The sequence below is a fragment of the Leucoraja erinacea genome, chromosome 7 (assembly GCF_028641065.1).
Source record: "Leucoraja erinacea ecotype New England chromosome 7, Leri_hhj_1, whole genome shotgun sequence".
Taxonomy (NCBI): Eukaryota; Metazoa; Chordata; class Chondrichthyes; order Rajiformes; family Rajidae; genus Leucoraja; species Leucoraja erinaceus.
This window is the reverse complement of record NC_073383.1, coordinates 44,196,833-44,213,104: the sequence shown is the minus strand read 5'-3', so window position 1 is coordinate 44,213,104 and position 16,272 is coordinate 44,196,833. Positions and strand designations below refer to the sequence as shown.

The following is a 16,272-nucleotide window of genomic DNA, read 5'->3' as shown; positions in this document are numbered from 1 at the left end:
ATCCACAGACTCCTATGGACTCGTTATGATCATTCTGCGAACATTTGAAAACTATTGAGAATTTGTGAATAACTCGGGAGAATTCGTAAATAACTTGGGAAAGTTGGACAGGCACTTAAGGACAACAATATGATCTATCATACCAGAAACCTAAGATGAGCCGGAGGATAAACACTGCTAAATTCCAGATCCAAGGCCTGCAAGCAAAATGACCATGCTATACACAAAGGCTAAATATGATCTCCACTCAGGGATGCCAGGTGCAAATTGCTGAACAAGCTAGAGCCCCAATTTGTTTTAGTGAGCTGCCAAAGGAAGCTATAAAAGCAGATACAACTACGATTTGGGCAGATATATGGATAGGTCAGGTTTTGGGGGATATGGGACAAACGTGGGCATGTGGGACATTTCAACTTCACTTCGACAGAGCTATTGAAAAAACAGCTTCCTTTTGCTGTGATATTTTATGTAATTCACATGTTTAATCGATAATGATTTATTATTAATGTTTAATATTTTATATGGAATTCCTAACTATCACTGTATGTCATGCTGTCACTTGTGGGCAGAGCACTAAGGCAAATTCCTTGCATGTGAATACGGCCAATAAACTCCATTCATGCATTCATTCATTCATTCATTCATTCATTATACCCATCTGCTTCAAGGAAACCTCCATTATTCCAGCCCCCAAGTAAAGTAACAAGTGTTAAAAACTATCACCCAATACTTCTAAAGCAAACATAGAAGTGCTTTGTAAGAAAGTAGCTCTACCACTGACCATAATGAAGTGTTTTGGTAGACTGGAAATGCCCACATCTTTGCTGGTGTTCCAGGCAATCACGACCTCTTGCAATATGCACATGGGAAAAACTGAGTCTCTGGAGCATACTATATCCCTTGCCCTACTTTCATCTCTGATCACCTTGAGAATAGAAATGCTTATTTCAGAAAGCTATGCACTCTTCAACACCACAATACAGAATGAGATCACAGCTCAACTCTTGGACTTTGACCTTGGGGCTTCAATCAGCAACTAGCTCTTGACTTTTTAACTGGCAGATCTCAGTTGGTTAGAAATGATCATGCTATTTCCTCCACCCTGGCCCTCAAAATCAGAGCTCCTCAAGTTTGTGTGCTCATTCCCCCACTTTACTCCCTGTGCACCCATGACTGTAGGGCCACGTTTAGTGCAAATTCAATCTTTTGGCTGATGATACCACCATTGTTGGCCAGATCAGCCACAAGGATGAGTTAGAGGATAGGAAAGTGATTGGGAATCTTGTGCAAAGGCGTCAAAACAACAACCTAGCCCTTGACGTCAGCAGGACAAACGGGTTGGTTGTTGACCTGAAGAATCAGTGGGGTGAACACAACCTTGTCTTCGTCATTGGAGCTATTGAATAGATAGTGACGTGCATATGATCTGGTCGTTTCACACCGAAGCGATGATTTAAAAAAACAAACTCATCTGCGTATTTAGTTACTTCGGCATATGTGAAGATTCGGCATGTTGATGAGGTTTCTTTCAAACCTCTACAGCAGTAATATAGATAGTATTCTGACGAGATAGATTTCAACCTTGCATGGCATCTGCTCTGCTGTTCGCCATCCGTACCTGCAGAGAGTAGTGAACACAGCCTGTCCATCGCATATTCCACCTGTTTTTATGATCCATTGCAGCAGGAAGGCTTAAAGTGTCATCAAAAATTCCTGCCTCACTGGCCATTCCCCTTTTTATCTCTTCTACCAGACTTAAGCTTCTTCCCCACTGCGAGCAGACTCCTGAGCCAGTCACCTCTTTGACCTCCCGTTCGCGGAGGTGCTGTCATGTACTCTTGCTCTTAGATCTACCTTATTTGTTGTGCCATAATTCCACTACAATTTTTGCAAAGTCAAAGTCATTTTTATTTGTCACATGCACCCAAAGGTGCAGTGAAATTTTTGCAAAGTCAAAGTCATTTTTATTTGTCACATGCACCCGAAGGGGCAGTGAAATGAATTTGCCAACAGCGATACACTTAAAAAGAACAATTTAACACAAACATCCACCACAGCATTCCTCACTGTGGTGGAAGGCAACAAAGACCAGTCAGTCCTCCTCCTTTGTTCATCCATGATCGGGGCCATGAACCCTCCATAGTTGCTGCTACGGACAGCCAGGTGTACAGGCCCTCTGTCGGGATGATCAAACCTCTGACGTCGGGACAGTCAAACACACTCCGAGGCTTGGAGTGTCCGAATCGGCACTTTCCTACTGGTGACCGCAGCTTCAGGATGTTATAGGCCGCAGGCTGGCAGTGGGAGCTCTTCTCCGGCGATCCCCGGCAAGGCATCCCAGACTGCGGATGGTAAGTCCACGCCACGCCCGCGGCTAGAAGCTCCACAGCCCCATGATGCCAACGTCACCAGGCCAACGATCGGAGCACTTCTTTCTGGCGACTCCCGGCAAGGGTTCGCCCGCTCCGAGATGAAAAAGTCCACGCTGCGCCTGCTGCTGATGCTCTGGACCCGACTCCGGGAAAGGCTGCTCCAATCCATGCTGTTAGGCCGTGAGGGAGGTGACATGGAAAAAGTCGCCTCTCCATCGAGGAGGCGACTGAAAGTAGTTCCCCCCTTTCCCCCCCACCACCCCCCACACAAGACACACCAAGAGACCCCCAAACTAACATTTAGACACACCCAAAAAAACAAAAAAGTCAAAATAATGAACACGCTGCTGGCAGGGCAGCCGACTCGCAGCGCCCCCACTGACAACACTCAGCTGTTTTGCATTCATCATATTTATTGCTATCTATCTTTGCCATGGAAATCTACGTATTTGTGTTTACTGCACCATGCTAATAGGCAATTTCATTGCAGACTGGTGCATATAGAAACATAGAAAAATAGGTGAGGAGTCGGCTATTCGGCCCTTCAAGCCAGTACAGCCATTCAATATGATCATGGTTGATCATCTAAAATCAGTTCCCCGATCCTGCTTTTTCCCCATATTCCTTGACAATAAATTAATCCGATCTGATATAAGAAAAAAATATAAGCGAAAAGAAAAGATAAATGGTGCAGAAAGCACAACAGATCAGCAACAATGGCCATTAATCGTTTGCATGCAGATCAGATGGATCACCATGAAAGTGTGCAGTGCTGTATCTTGGATCTGAATATATCAAACAACCTTTTTTGATGCAAAAATGTGATCTCAACGAGTATATTGTCCATGATTTCAAACCTCATTTTAAAATGACAGAAAGCCTGGAAAGTTTGCAAACAGCAAAAGTAGCAGAAATTGAATTTAACCTGATTTCTAGATGTATTCATTGAATGTGTCAAAACATGCCATATGAAATTTGAAATTTCCAAATGATTCAATGGAAACAATGAGGCCCGGCAATATACTAAAAAAAGGCCCGGCTGGAATAGACGATGAAGGGTTTAAAACCTATTTTCACCACTTGGTATATCATTTTTTGATTCAAAAAAATCACAGACGGTGAGGTGAAAATGTTGGTAAATGGCATGCTTACTACTGTGAATCATGCTGAGTTTATTTACTGAATAACTCAGTGACATTTCCATTCCGTTCCCTCCTTCATGTCCATACGAGGTTTCAAGTGTATTGTGTTATTGCCAATTTGCTTAACTATATTGTCATCAGTTTCTGAGCAGTACGGTTTCTCCTAAATTCCTGATTTAATAATAACAATTTTTAATTTATGATCCTTAATTGTGGTTCTATGATTATGTTTTAACGTTTCAGCTGATCTAGGTCATAAAGTTGCAGAAATGTAATTGCTCGTTCGGTTGGTCTGGGGAAACTCAACAGGGCTATCATTAGTTACCACTTTGCAGAGAGTACTGCTAGTTGTGTGAACACTCAGTTAAAATACATTTGAGGAATTCTCTCCCTTCTGTTCAGAAAACCACTCTGCACTGCCAAATGTGCCCACAAATACCTCAGAGCACATCGCTCACTTTGAGTGCAGTCACTGATCTTTCCTGATGGCCCATTCAAATGTTGCCACTTGTTGTCAAAACTATCTCAGTAGTTCGCCATTGCAACTATTTATTGGAGCATAGACATTGCTTATGAAAGAGAATCACAGTGGGGGTTTAGGGGTCGAGAATGATGCAATGTGATTTGAAGAGCACGATTTAGTGGAATGCACCATGTTTTGTTCGTTTGCAGACCTCTGAAAGAGCTAATGTTCTCATTCTTTCACTTCTGCTCAGAAAACCACTCGGCACCGCCAGATGTGACCACTGGGGCCTCAGAGCACGTCACTCACTTTGAGAGGCCGCAAGTATCCTCAGTTCGTGGTGTTCCTCGAGGTTTCAACAGTAGCTCAATGGAAACTGCTGATGGTGAGTTGGGATGACAGGGAGATTTTAGAAATTGAATTAATTCAACTCCAGGCACTTACTGACGAAGAATTCCAAAATGATCTGTGAAAGAAGCAGACATTAGAACAATGCACACTTATTTTCTTTCTCCATGATTCTCATATTAAGCACCTTACCACTTACTTGATCATCAAACTGCCAGTGTTTAATGCATTGTGGGTCTGCAACCTGCAGTCTATGTCCTCATACTCATTTGACATTGAACAAATCATTAGGAGAGAGATGTTCATCTTGGCAATCAGGGCATGATTTACCTTCTATTATCTTTTTTTAATGTTGGAATGTTCCAAAATGTTTAATAGACAAAAGTATGTTTCAGGGAGAGTCATAAATAAGCTGCAATATTTTGTGTATTACATTTAGGCACAGCGATGTCCCAAAAGAGTAATGTAACCATAATTGGCTTCTAGTTTAGTTGGGGATCAAATTTGATCAAGATACTGTGGCGAAGAATTTCCACGGCGTCTTCAGGGTAGCTTTATGACATGTTTTGTATTCGCTCAGGAGGGCAGATAGATCCTTGGTTAAAATTTAATCCTGTTCTCGGGTGTTGTCTGTACAGAGTTTGGAGGTTCTCCCTATGACCTTGTGAGTTTTCTCTGGGTGCTCTGGTTTTCTATCACATTTCGAAGACCTGCGGGTTTGTAGATTAATTGACATCTGTAATTTATTCCTGGTGTGTCAGATAGAACCAGTATATTGGTGATTGCTGGTCGGCATGGACTCGTTTGGCTGAAGGGCTTGTTTCCACGCTGTATCTCTAAACTAAACTAATCTCCAAAAATGTAGAACACTCAGAACTGCCTCAGGTTGTTATTTTTATGGTCGGCCTCTACAGGGAACTTTAATAAAAAAACAATGTGAGAATAATCAATGTCATCTCCAGTAATAAGTTGACAACAAATTTGAAGGCAATTACCTGATTTTTAAACAGCTGATTTACTTTCGAAGTAGACTTTAATGATATGTAATTTCCATCTATAATATTTGAAAATTGTTAAATTGTATCCTTAACACAAGATCGTTCAATGCCATTGGAAAATAAATATTTTGCTCATTTTGGCAGGAGTACCTGTGAATAGCAGAGTTTCATCAAAAATTCAGCAGCTTCTGAATACACTCAAGCGACCCAAGCGACCTCCTTTGAAAGAGTTCTTTGTGGATGACTTTGAAGAACAGCTGGAAGGTGCAAGCACAAATAAAGATGATGTTTATAAGAGTGATGAAAATTGTACTAACTGAAATTTTAGAGAAATTGTATGAATGTAGTTTTCAAAATGTTTTTATCATGTCAGGAAAACACTTATTTTTTCCATAATATTCTATAGTATGGGTGCGGAGTATAGAGCCATAACGTTGTTGCTTGATTCCTTTTTCCTTTACAATCTCTGTTCCACTTTGTGTGTGAATTTTAATGTATTGGTATAGTTGGGACATATTATTATTACAATCGTCTTTTGTGATTTGTTTTAAGTTGGTTTTGGCAATCGTAAGTCATAGGCACTGAAAAATGTGCTTTTGACCCAACTCGTCATGCCAATCAAGATGTCCATCTAAGCTTGTCCCATTTGTCTGCATACGACCGTAACCTAAACCTATCCTATCCAGATATCATTTATTTATTTATTTATTTATTTTGGGGGGGGGGAGGGGAGGGGGAGAGAGTCTATATTTTTTCCAGCATTGCGATAGATCAGTAGACTTCTGCATAGGTGTAGCTGTTGAGGAACCCAGAATATTTAAGGAAATATTTCCCCTCCTGACTATGAGCCATCTCCTTGAGAGTCCACCAGGAAAACATAATTGTCCTTTTTTTTCTGTCTCATCTACTTGCTGTCCCTTTTGTGACAGCACATACATTCATGAGCAGTGAAATGGCCACGTACAGCCCACAAAAGGCTGGAAGGACGTAGCAGCATCTGTGGAGGGAATGGAAGACAATATTTCAGGTTGGGGCCCTTTGTCAGACTGATGGAGTAGGTGGGAGAAAGCTGGAAAAGAGAGGTGGGCCTGGGGGAAAGGCTGGCAAATAATTGGTGGATATATGTGAGTGGCAGATGGGTGAAGTAAGTGCAGGTGAAAAGGAGACAAATAGGGGTCAGATAAGGAAAGAAAATGAGTGAAATGTAAATCCAGAGGGTGGGATATGGGTGGAAAGTAAGAGGAGGTAGTTAAAAGGGAAATATGGGACAGGGATGGGTGATGAGCGTGCGGAGGAGAAGAAAGGAGCAGGGTGACTAGGGTGGTGCGAGATGGTGAGCTCACTGTGGTGGGGACAGGTGAAAGAAAAGGGGTATTGGAAGGAACTGCAGATGCTGGTTTATACAGAAGAGATACACAAAGTGCTCAAGTAACTCAGCGGGTCAGGCAGCATCTCTGGAGGAAATAAATGGGTGACGTTTCAGGTCAGAAGAAGGGCTCCGAAATGAAATGTCACCCATCCTTTTTCTCCAGAAATGCTGCCTGACCCACTGAGTTACTCCAGCACGTGTTTATCTTCAGAAAGAAAAGGGGGCTGGATGCCCTCCATAATGTTTGGGACAAAGACCCATCATTTATTTATTTGTCCTTCTACTCCACAATTTGATTTTTCTATTTGTAATAGAAAAAAAATCACATGTGGTTAAAGTGCACATTGTCAGCTTTTATTAAAGGATATTTTTATACATTTTGGTTTCACCATGTAGAAATGATATGTGTATTTATACATAGTTCCCCCCCCCATTTCCGGGCACCATAATGTTTGGGATACATGGCTTCACAGGTGTTTGTAATTGCTCAGGTATGTTTAAATGCCTTAATGCAGGAAGAAGAGAGCTCTCAGCATCTAGTCTTTCCTTGAGTCTTTCCATCACCTTTGGAAACTTTTATTGCCATTTATCAACATGAGGACCAAAGTTGTGCCAATGAAAGTCAAAGAAGCCATTATGAGACTGGGAAACAAGAATCATCAGACAAATCTTAGGCTTACCAAAATCAACTGGTTGGAACATCATTAAGAAGAAAGAGAGCACTGGTGACCTTACGAATCGCAAAGGGACTGGCAGGCCAAGGAAGATCTCCACAGCTGATGACAGAAGAATTCTCTCTATAATAAAAAAAATCCCCAAACACCTGTCCGACAGATCAGAAACACTCTTCAGGAGTCAGGTGTGGATTTGCCAATGACTACAGTCCGCAGAAGACTTCTGAACAGAAATACAGAGGCTACACTGCATGATGCAAACCATTGGTTAGCCGCAAAAATAGGATGGCCAGGTTACAGTTTGCCAAGAAGTACTTAACAGAGCAACCACAGTTCTGGCAAAAAGGTCCTGTGGACAGGTGAGACGAATATTAACTTATATCAGAGTGATGGCAAGATCAAAGTATGGAGGCGAGAAGGAACTGCCCAAGATCCAAAACATACCTCCTCATCTGTGAAACATGGTGGTGGGGGTGTTATGGCCTTGGCATGTATGGCTGCTGAAGGTACTGGCTCACATCATCATTGATGATACAACTGCTGATGGTAGTAGCATAATAAATTCTGAAGTGTATGGACACATCCTATCTGTTAAAATTCAAACAAGTGCCTCAAAATTCATTGGCCGGCGGTTCATTCTACAGCAAGACAATGATCCCAAACAGTTTTCCAAAGTTAAAACATGATCAATTCTTCAGTGTTCAAGTCAACACCCGATCTGAACCCAATTGAGCATGCCTTTTATATGCTGAAGAGAAATCTGAAGGGGACTAGCCCCCAAACCAAGCATAAGCTAAAGATGGCTGCAATACAGGCCTGGCAGAGCATCATCAGAGAAGATACCCAGCAACTAGTCATTGCATTCAAAGGATAGGCAACAAAATACTAAACATGACTACTTTCATTTACATGACATTGCTGTGTCCCAAACATTATGGCGCCCTGAAATGTGGGGACTATGTATAAACACTGCTGTATTTTCTACATGGTGAAACCAAAATTTATTAAAATGGTCTTTATTAAAATCTGACAATGTGCACTTTAACCACATGTAATTTTTTTTTTCTATTACAAATCTCAGAGTGTGGAGTATGGAGGCAAATAAATGAATGATGGGCCTTTGTCCCAAACATTATGGAGGGCACTGTATTACTTGAAATTGGAGAATTCAGTGTTTAGTCAGAGGCCAAAGCCAAAAAGGTCAGAATGGGAAGGAGGAGTTAAAATGGTTATCAACCAGGAGCCCCAGCATATCATGGCGAATACATTCTTAGTTCGGGGCCATGGTGTCATTTTTCTAATTCTTCTGCTATTGCACTGTCATACTACTTATTTCATATTAAGCATATTTGGAAACACCAAAGTTTATTCTCTTAGGTTATTACCACAAAACTCATGTGCCGAGCACCCCTGATCATAAAGAGCATCGAGAGTCTGCAGTAAATGTTATAGATACCAGTGATGCTCATGACCCGAAAATTGAATTAAAAACAAATTTTGTCAGCATGTTCATATGATGCATCAAATTGCAATGATCGATTATAGAGGGAATGACCAGTCCATTGATGTAGTTAGAGATTTCTAATGAGCCGTCTAATTTGAATTTAGAGAAGAAAAGAACAAGTAAAAATTCTTCTCAGTTATCTACATAGCTAGGTCCACTTTCGGTTTCAAATTATCACTTTAATGCCACAAATTTCTCAATGTACTTTGCCCGTAGCAACAAACCCTGTCTTATTTGAGTATAGGAGGTTCTACTACAGTTGTACAGGGCCTTGGTGAGACCACACCTGGAGTATTGCGTACTGTTTTGGTCTCCTAATCTGAGTAAAGACATTCTTGCCATAGAGGGAGTACAGAGAAGTTTCACCAGACTGATTCCTGGGGTGTCAGGACTTTCATATGAAGAAAAACTGGATAGACTCGGCTTGTACTCGCTAGAATTTAGAAGATTGAGGGGGGATCTTATAGAAACTTACAAAATTCTTAAGGGGTTGGACAGGCTAGATGCAGGAAGATTGTTCCCGATGTTGGTGAAGTCCAGAACAATGGGTCACAGTTTAAGGATAAGGGGGAAATCTTTTAGGACTGAGATGAGGAAAATATTTTTCACACAGAGAGTGGTGAATCTCTGGAATTCTCTGCCACAGAAGGTAGTTGAGGTCAGTTCATTGGTTATATTTAAGAGGGAGTTAGATGTGGCCCTTGTGGCTAAAGGGATCAGGGGGCATGGAGAGAAGGCAGGTACAGGATACTGAGTTAGATGATCAGCCATGATCATATTGAATGGCGGTGCAGGCTCGAAGGGCCGAATGGCCTACTCCTGCACCTATTTTCTATGTTTCTATTTCTTCTCCCACCATTATTGCAAAGAGTTATTCTTAATAGCATCTAATTCCTTCAAACCCAGCCTCTAATGTGTGACAAGATTTTGCCTATTGCCGTTGTTGAAGCCTCCCACATGAAGATAATGATTTACTTTTTTGATCAGGACAATGTTGGGCCAGCTATGTTCCTCTGGTGCACCCAAACCTATTTTTAGAGGCACAACTCAGCTAATGTTCATGCCATGCCTGTAAATAAAAACTCACATCCTGATCATTTTGTGTGGTTTTGCACAGAATTTACACGATAGTCAAATGTGACGCATGAACGTTGCTGTGCAGCCTAGAGGAGCAAGAGCTCTTTGAAGCAGAAGTGTAAGCACTGCTCAGGGACATATTTGTCCTTAAATTGTTGATAAATGAAGTCACCGCGTGTCTGGTTAGTGAGACATTGTGCTGGGCAATCAAACTAATGATTGTTGAAGAACTATGTCCGTTTTTGAGAGATATAATGTTGTGGCACCTATGAAAGTTTTGGTTCCTGCTTTACTGACTCTTGATAACATCAGTTCAGATGGGGGTGAGTTGTTTAACTTGCTGTGCTGTAACTTTCATCCTTTCTCCATTAAGATAACGTCTAATCCCGCATTCAGTGCATTCCCTTTTGTGAAATATATATATTGTGTATAACACTGCCGTGATAACAATCGTATGCAGTTGTTTATCACTTCTGCAAATATATTTTTTGGCATAACTATTGTGTACTGTATGATACTGTACTGTATTTAGACTTTTTGGACCTTTTGTTTCAAGAATGAGCTTTGAGACTTTTTTATATATTGCTTATATTTACTATCTTGCTTTGCTTTCAGTTCCTCTAACTGACCCAAATCAACCAAAACCAGAAGGTTTACAGACAACACCACTACAAGGAGAACCATTGGGAGTAGTGACAAATTGGCCTCCATCGCTGCTGGCAGCTTTACAAAGATGGGGAACAACACAACCCAAAGCACCTTGTCTGACCTCACTGGATACAACAGGGAAGCCAGTTTATACACTCACTTATGGTATGGACCTGTTTACAAACTCTTATTGTTGGATTTGTTCTTGGTACTATTTTATCTGTTGTGTACCTTTTTTATTTTGAAGGTTGAATGCAAGTGTATGGGTGTGAAGTTAGCAAATCTATATTGTGATAATGCAATGCTTTGCAAAGTTGTTCAATTTCTGGTTGATTCCTTTGTTTTATCTTTCCTTTTAGGAAAGCTCTGGACTCGGAGCCTCAAGCTAGCTTACACGCTTCTCAACAAACTGAGCAGTAAGAATGATCCACAGCTGAGACCCGGTGATAGAGTATGTTTCTCAAGCCTAGAAATTTTAAAGTTCCTTTTTCATACAGCACTGCATGAGCAATCTAATAGCACAGCCAACCTAGTGTCCGTTAAATTACTCAAGTTATTTACATTAGTGATTTGGGGCTGAAATTGGACTTCACTGAAAGTCATGGAATCGAGAGTTCCTGTGCCTGTATGTTACATGGTGTCGTTGTAGGAGCTCTGCATAGTGGACTCCTAAGGGCCTGTCCCACTTGGGCGTCATTTGCGCGTACTTTACGCATCATCATTTACGCGTCACTACGCACGACACGGGAGTTGTGCCGCGCACGTGATGCGCATTACGCGCGCATGCTGTGTGGTGACGTATCAGTGACACGCGGCGCCCCAGGATTTTGGTATGTACAAAATCTTTGCGCGCCATCTGTGTGACACGCAAATGATGCCCGTGGGACAGGCCCTTTAATCTTGCCCAGTTGCACAACTATTAGAGCTGCAGTCTCACAGGCCCAGCAGCTTGTGTTCCGTTCTAACCATGGGTGCTCTCTGTGTCGAGTTTGTACATTCTCCCTGGAACAGCACGAGTTTCCTCTCGGTGCCCTCTTTTCCTCCCATGTACCAAAGGCATCCAGTTTGGAAGATTAATTACCTCTGTAAATTGCTCCTAGTGTGTAGCTGTGTGCGGGAATTTGGAGAGAGTTGGATGGAAATGTGTGAAAAAAATAATATAGAATTGGTATAAATGGGTGGTTGATGGTTAGTGTGGGCTTTGTGGGCCGAAAAACAGGTTTTTGTGCTGTATCTCTCTGAGACTAAGTGCTCATAACTTAGGCTGACTCAAAAGCCTAAAGACTGACTACTTTTTCAGTTAGTAGTTTGTTGCTTATGAGCTGCGAAGATGTTGCAGATAGGACATAACATTTGTGAGGGCATCAGCTGAGATGGGGAAGATTTCTCTTTGTGCGAACCAAGAGTAAGATGAAGTATAATTTAATAGCTGAATCAAATTGTAAAAGATTTCTGGAGACTTAACAAGGAAAATAAAGTATTTAAGTATGTAAACCAGTGTGGTTAAATATCATTATAATGTGGAAAAACCGAGGAAATTTTAAAATGGGTGCACTGAAGAAGTAGCTCAGTAAGAATTTTGAAGGAAAAAGGATTTGTTGATAGGGTAAAAAAGGTGTCGATTAAACTTTTCTTTATCAATTATCTAATAAAACTGACCTCTAACCTTTGGCATTAGTAAATATGTTTTGTCCAATTAGTAGTTATTTGTTGGGAAAGATGTTATCAGTCTCTTTGGGGGGGGAAATTGAAGTACATTTGGTTGAGTTTGCCTGTTTCACTAAACTCTTTACAATGCCTCTTTGTTTAGTGGGGAATACTTAACCCAACTATTTAGTAATGCATTTGCATCTGACCAATCTGCATAATAATCCAACAAGCCTCGGTCCCGATGCTTCATTAAGATTCAGTTTTAATCAAGTATCCCATTTATGGATTATCACATCAGAATAGGTTAAAGTAAAGGGAGCATCATGCGTGCAATTAAGATATTGAGTAACAAAATGCATTTAAGATTTTGAATTTGTTGCAGGTCGCTTTAGTATATCCAAACAATGATCCTGTGGCGTTTATTGTGGCATTTTATGGTTGCCTTTTGGCAGAATTGGTTCCTGTGCCCATTGAAGTGCCATTAACAAGGAAGGTAATCCTGGTATGATCCAAACTTCCAATCTAAAATTACACTTGGTCCTGTTGCATGTTGTTGTTGGTTCTGAAATGTGGTTATCAAGTTATCTGAGTAATGTTTCCTTTGCTCTTGGTAGGATGCTGGCAGTCAGCAGATTGGCTTTCTACTTGGTAGTTGTGGTATATCAGTTGCACTCACATGTGATGCCTGTCACAAAGGATTACCGAAGTCCCAAGCTGGGGATGTGGTCCAGTTTAAAGGTAATATTACATGCTTGTTAGTTGGCACTGGATGAACACAACCTTTTTTAGATGGGATGTTTTAGCTGGCTACTTCTTCACAAGAGGGTAAAAGGGATCATCATCAGCACGGCCCGTTTGCAAACAGATAAAACTTGTAAATCATTGGAGAAGTTGAAGGTGGGAGAAGAATGTTTAAAATAAAAATTATCGTTTCAGTGGCCATCCTTCAATCCACATCATGTTCTCAATTTTCTTTATGATATATTCATTGTATTGCCATGTGAACAGTGGAAGTTGTAGGTTGGGACCTTTTTGATACAATTTCTGTTAGTAGTTAGAAATGTGCACCTGGCATGTAGATGACATTGTCACTCATACCAAGTAACATGAAGACATGATAATGCCTGGTCTAATTTCCCAAAAGGTAGAACATTGATGGAAATGAGCAGAAAAGCTTCAAACTATGTGGGGGATATACATGTAAAAAGGGCAATTTCCTGTGCTAATCCAATTTCTATGCAAGAATATTCACATAGAAGACCAGAGGAGCCCTTGGCCCTACTCCATGCAGTGTCATAGCTAATTCAGCATCATTACCCACTTTCCTGCCCTTGTACACCACTTTTGATTTCCTGATTGATCTCTGTCAGCAATTCACTCAATTATTATGACTCCTGAAATAATTAAAGTTTATCTGAGTTTATCTGAATTTCATATTTCCAATTTGAATTTCACATGCTTAGTTTTGAATTATCTGTTTTCTTTGTAGGATGGCCTCGACTGGGGTGGTTTGTGACAGATGTTAAAAACTTGTCCAAACCTCCTAAGGATTGGCACCCAATGATCAGGGATGCCAGCAATAATATCGCTTATATTGAGGTATGTTCCGAGTTAATTTCACTGTGATGCTAGTTTATGCATGATTCACTTGATTTGTTCTTAAAATGTTTCAGCAATCCAGTCGTCACCTTAACAATTGTATGCTAGCATGAAATCATGTTGTATTTATAAAGCATCAGTAATGCAGTAAATTGTCATAAGACTATTCACAAGGAAGAGTAAACAAATTTGACACATACCTACAGCAGAAAACCAAGTGCTTGGCGAGAGGAAATAAAGGCAGATATATTTTGACAGGAATCTGCAGAACTGATGGCCATCAATGGTAAAACTATTTAAATATAGGAGAAACTCAAGATGCCAAATATTTTGGAAATTTGTAGGACTGTGGAGCATACAGTGACAGGTCACGCAAGACAATGGGGTGATTTCAGAGGCGAGAATTTTAAAAGGCCATTGGAAAGCTTTTTGAAAATGGGTGCTAATTTGCAAGAATAGGAAGTTCAAGGTTTACAAAGGTTTATAGACAATAGCTGCAGGAGTAGGCCATTCGGTCCTTCGAGCCAGTACCGCCATTCAATGTGATCATAGGTGATCATCCACAATCAGTACCCCGTTCCTGCCTGCTCCTCATATCCCTGACACCGCTATCTTTAAGAGTTCTGTCTAACTCTCTTGAAAGCATCCAGAGAACTGGCCTCCACTGCCTTCTGAGGCAGAGAATTCTATAGATTCACAACTCTTTGTGTGAAAAAGTTTTTCCTCATCTCCGTTCTAAATGGCTTACCCCTTATTCTTAAACTGTGGCCTCTGGTTCTGGATTCCCCCAACATCGGGAACATGTTTCCTGCCTCTAGCGTGTCCAATCCCTTAACAATCTTATGTGTCAATTAGATACCCTTTCATCCTTCTAAATTTTGAGGCAGCAATGATAATACATTTTGAGAGAGTGACGGTGTTTGATGGGAAAGAACCATTAACAATATAAACTAATCTGAAGAAGGGTCCCGACCCAAAACGTCGCCTGTCCATTTCCTCCATAGATGCTGCTTGATTTAATGTCATATAGTGTGGAAACAGGCCCTTTGGCCCAACTTGCCCACACTGACCAGCATGTCCCATGTACACTTGTCCCACCTGCCTGCATTTGGTTTATATCCCTCCAAACCTGTCCTGTTCATGTACCTGTCTAATTGTTTCTTAAACATTGCAATTGTTGCAAAAGTTGCTACCTTCACCTGCTATGTTTGTCCAGCATTTTGTGTCTTGCTCAAGGTTCTGTCAACCAGTTTCTTGTGTCTCAACAATATCAACTATTGTGGGAGCCAGGAATGAGGTTAGCTGGTCAACCAGGTCATCAGTGCGATTGGAGTCAAAGATCGTGGTGTATATATTATGGACACTCAAAATAGAGATCTCCAACTTAATTTAATGATTTATAAAATAATTTAATTAATACAAAATAGTGATTTCAATATACTGTGGCAGGAGGACTAAATGATTAAAACTTTGACAGGAACGTGTATGTTTGATGCCAAGCAATATTTATTTACACAGAAGGCAACCAACAGCTAAAACAAATTGTCAAGAAACGTGATGGAGGGCAAAGCACATGCAAAGGAAATAACTAAATGCTGCTTGGGGAAGATCTTTTAATAATTGTTTTTTTTAAAGAATGAAATGGATCATTGATTTTTCAATCAAACCTATTTTTAACACCTGAAGCTTCTTCCTTTCAGTTTCCCATATTGTATTACTATAAGGCTTGTCATTGTTGCGCTGTCTTGGTCAAGCCAAGTCTTCTGGCTGCTCATATGATGTAGTAATAAAGAAAATAATGAAGAAGCATGTTTGTTCCAATCGTTAGTCAATTCTTTTATTGGTGACCCTGTTCAGCTGTTGCTTTGGAGTAATAAGCACAACATTATTGCTAGTTATTTTGTCACAAAATAATCATAAATGGATTTTCAATACAAATGTTCATGAATTCCTGATGAAAAGGTTTCACTGCAGATAATAATGCTTGTCCAAACTGGATACATGTTCAAGTGATTGGCTAGTATCAACAATTACAGTCAAATGTGTTGTAGAGAATGCTCATTTGTATTGTTTCTATTTATGTGTTTGGCAATGTGGGCCGTTGAAGACAGTGGCACACAACTTATTTTGTTGGGGCTCAGATAGACAACTTATAACAAACATCCTGTGAGCATGTTCCATGTTAGATCTCATGCAGGTTCATCAGCTCCATTTCTTACAGTAGAGAGGAAAGATCTGAGGGGAAACCTGCATTTTCAATAAATTAATTGAATATCGCTTTCAAGATATGTCCTCTGTTTTGCATTTTTTTTTAATGTTTGTCAAAAGTCAGGCATCCATAAAGATCTTTTACTACTCCTACCTGTCCAACAAGGTCTCTCTCCCTTTGGTCATCTATTACTTTCTCCTCCTCCACCCTCTGCCCCTC

General features: G+C 40.6%; 1 protein-coding gene across 1 annotated transcript in view; it reads left to right on the top strand.

Annotated features, from left to right (window-relative positions):
* Nucleotides 1-16,272, top strand: part of LOC129698938 (disco-interacting protein 2 homolog A-like) — a 233,352-nt gene that overhangs the window by 150,499 nt on the left and 66,581 nt on the right. The window contains exons 6-12 of the mRNA XM_055638423.1: nt 4,231-4,362; nt 5,468-5,587; nt 10,563-10,760; nt 10,955-11,046; nt 12,628-12,738; nt 12,860-12,983; nt 13,735-13,844. Coding sequence (XP_055494398.1) covers nt 4,231-4,362; nt 5,468-5,587; nt 10,563-10,760; nt 10,955-11,046; nt 12,628-12,738; nt 12,860-12,983; nt 13,735-13,844 — 887 coding nt within the window. The remainder of the gene's footprint in view (nt 1-4,230; nt 4,363-5,467; nt 5,588-10,562; nt 10,761-10,954; nt 11,047-12,627; nt 12,739-12,859; nt 12,984-13,734; nt 13,845-16,272) is intronic.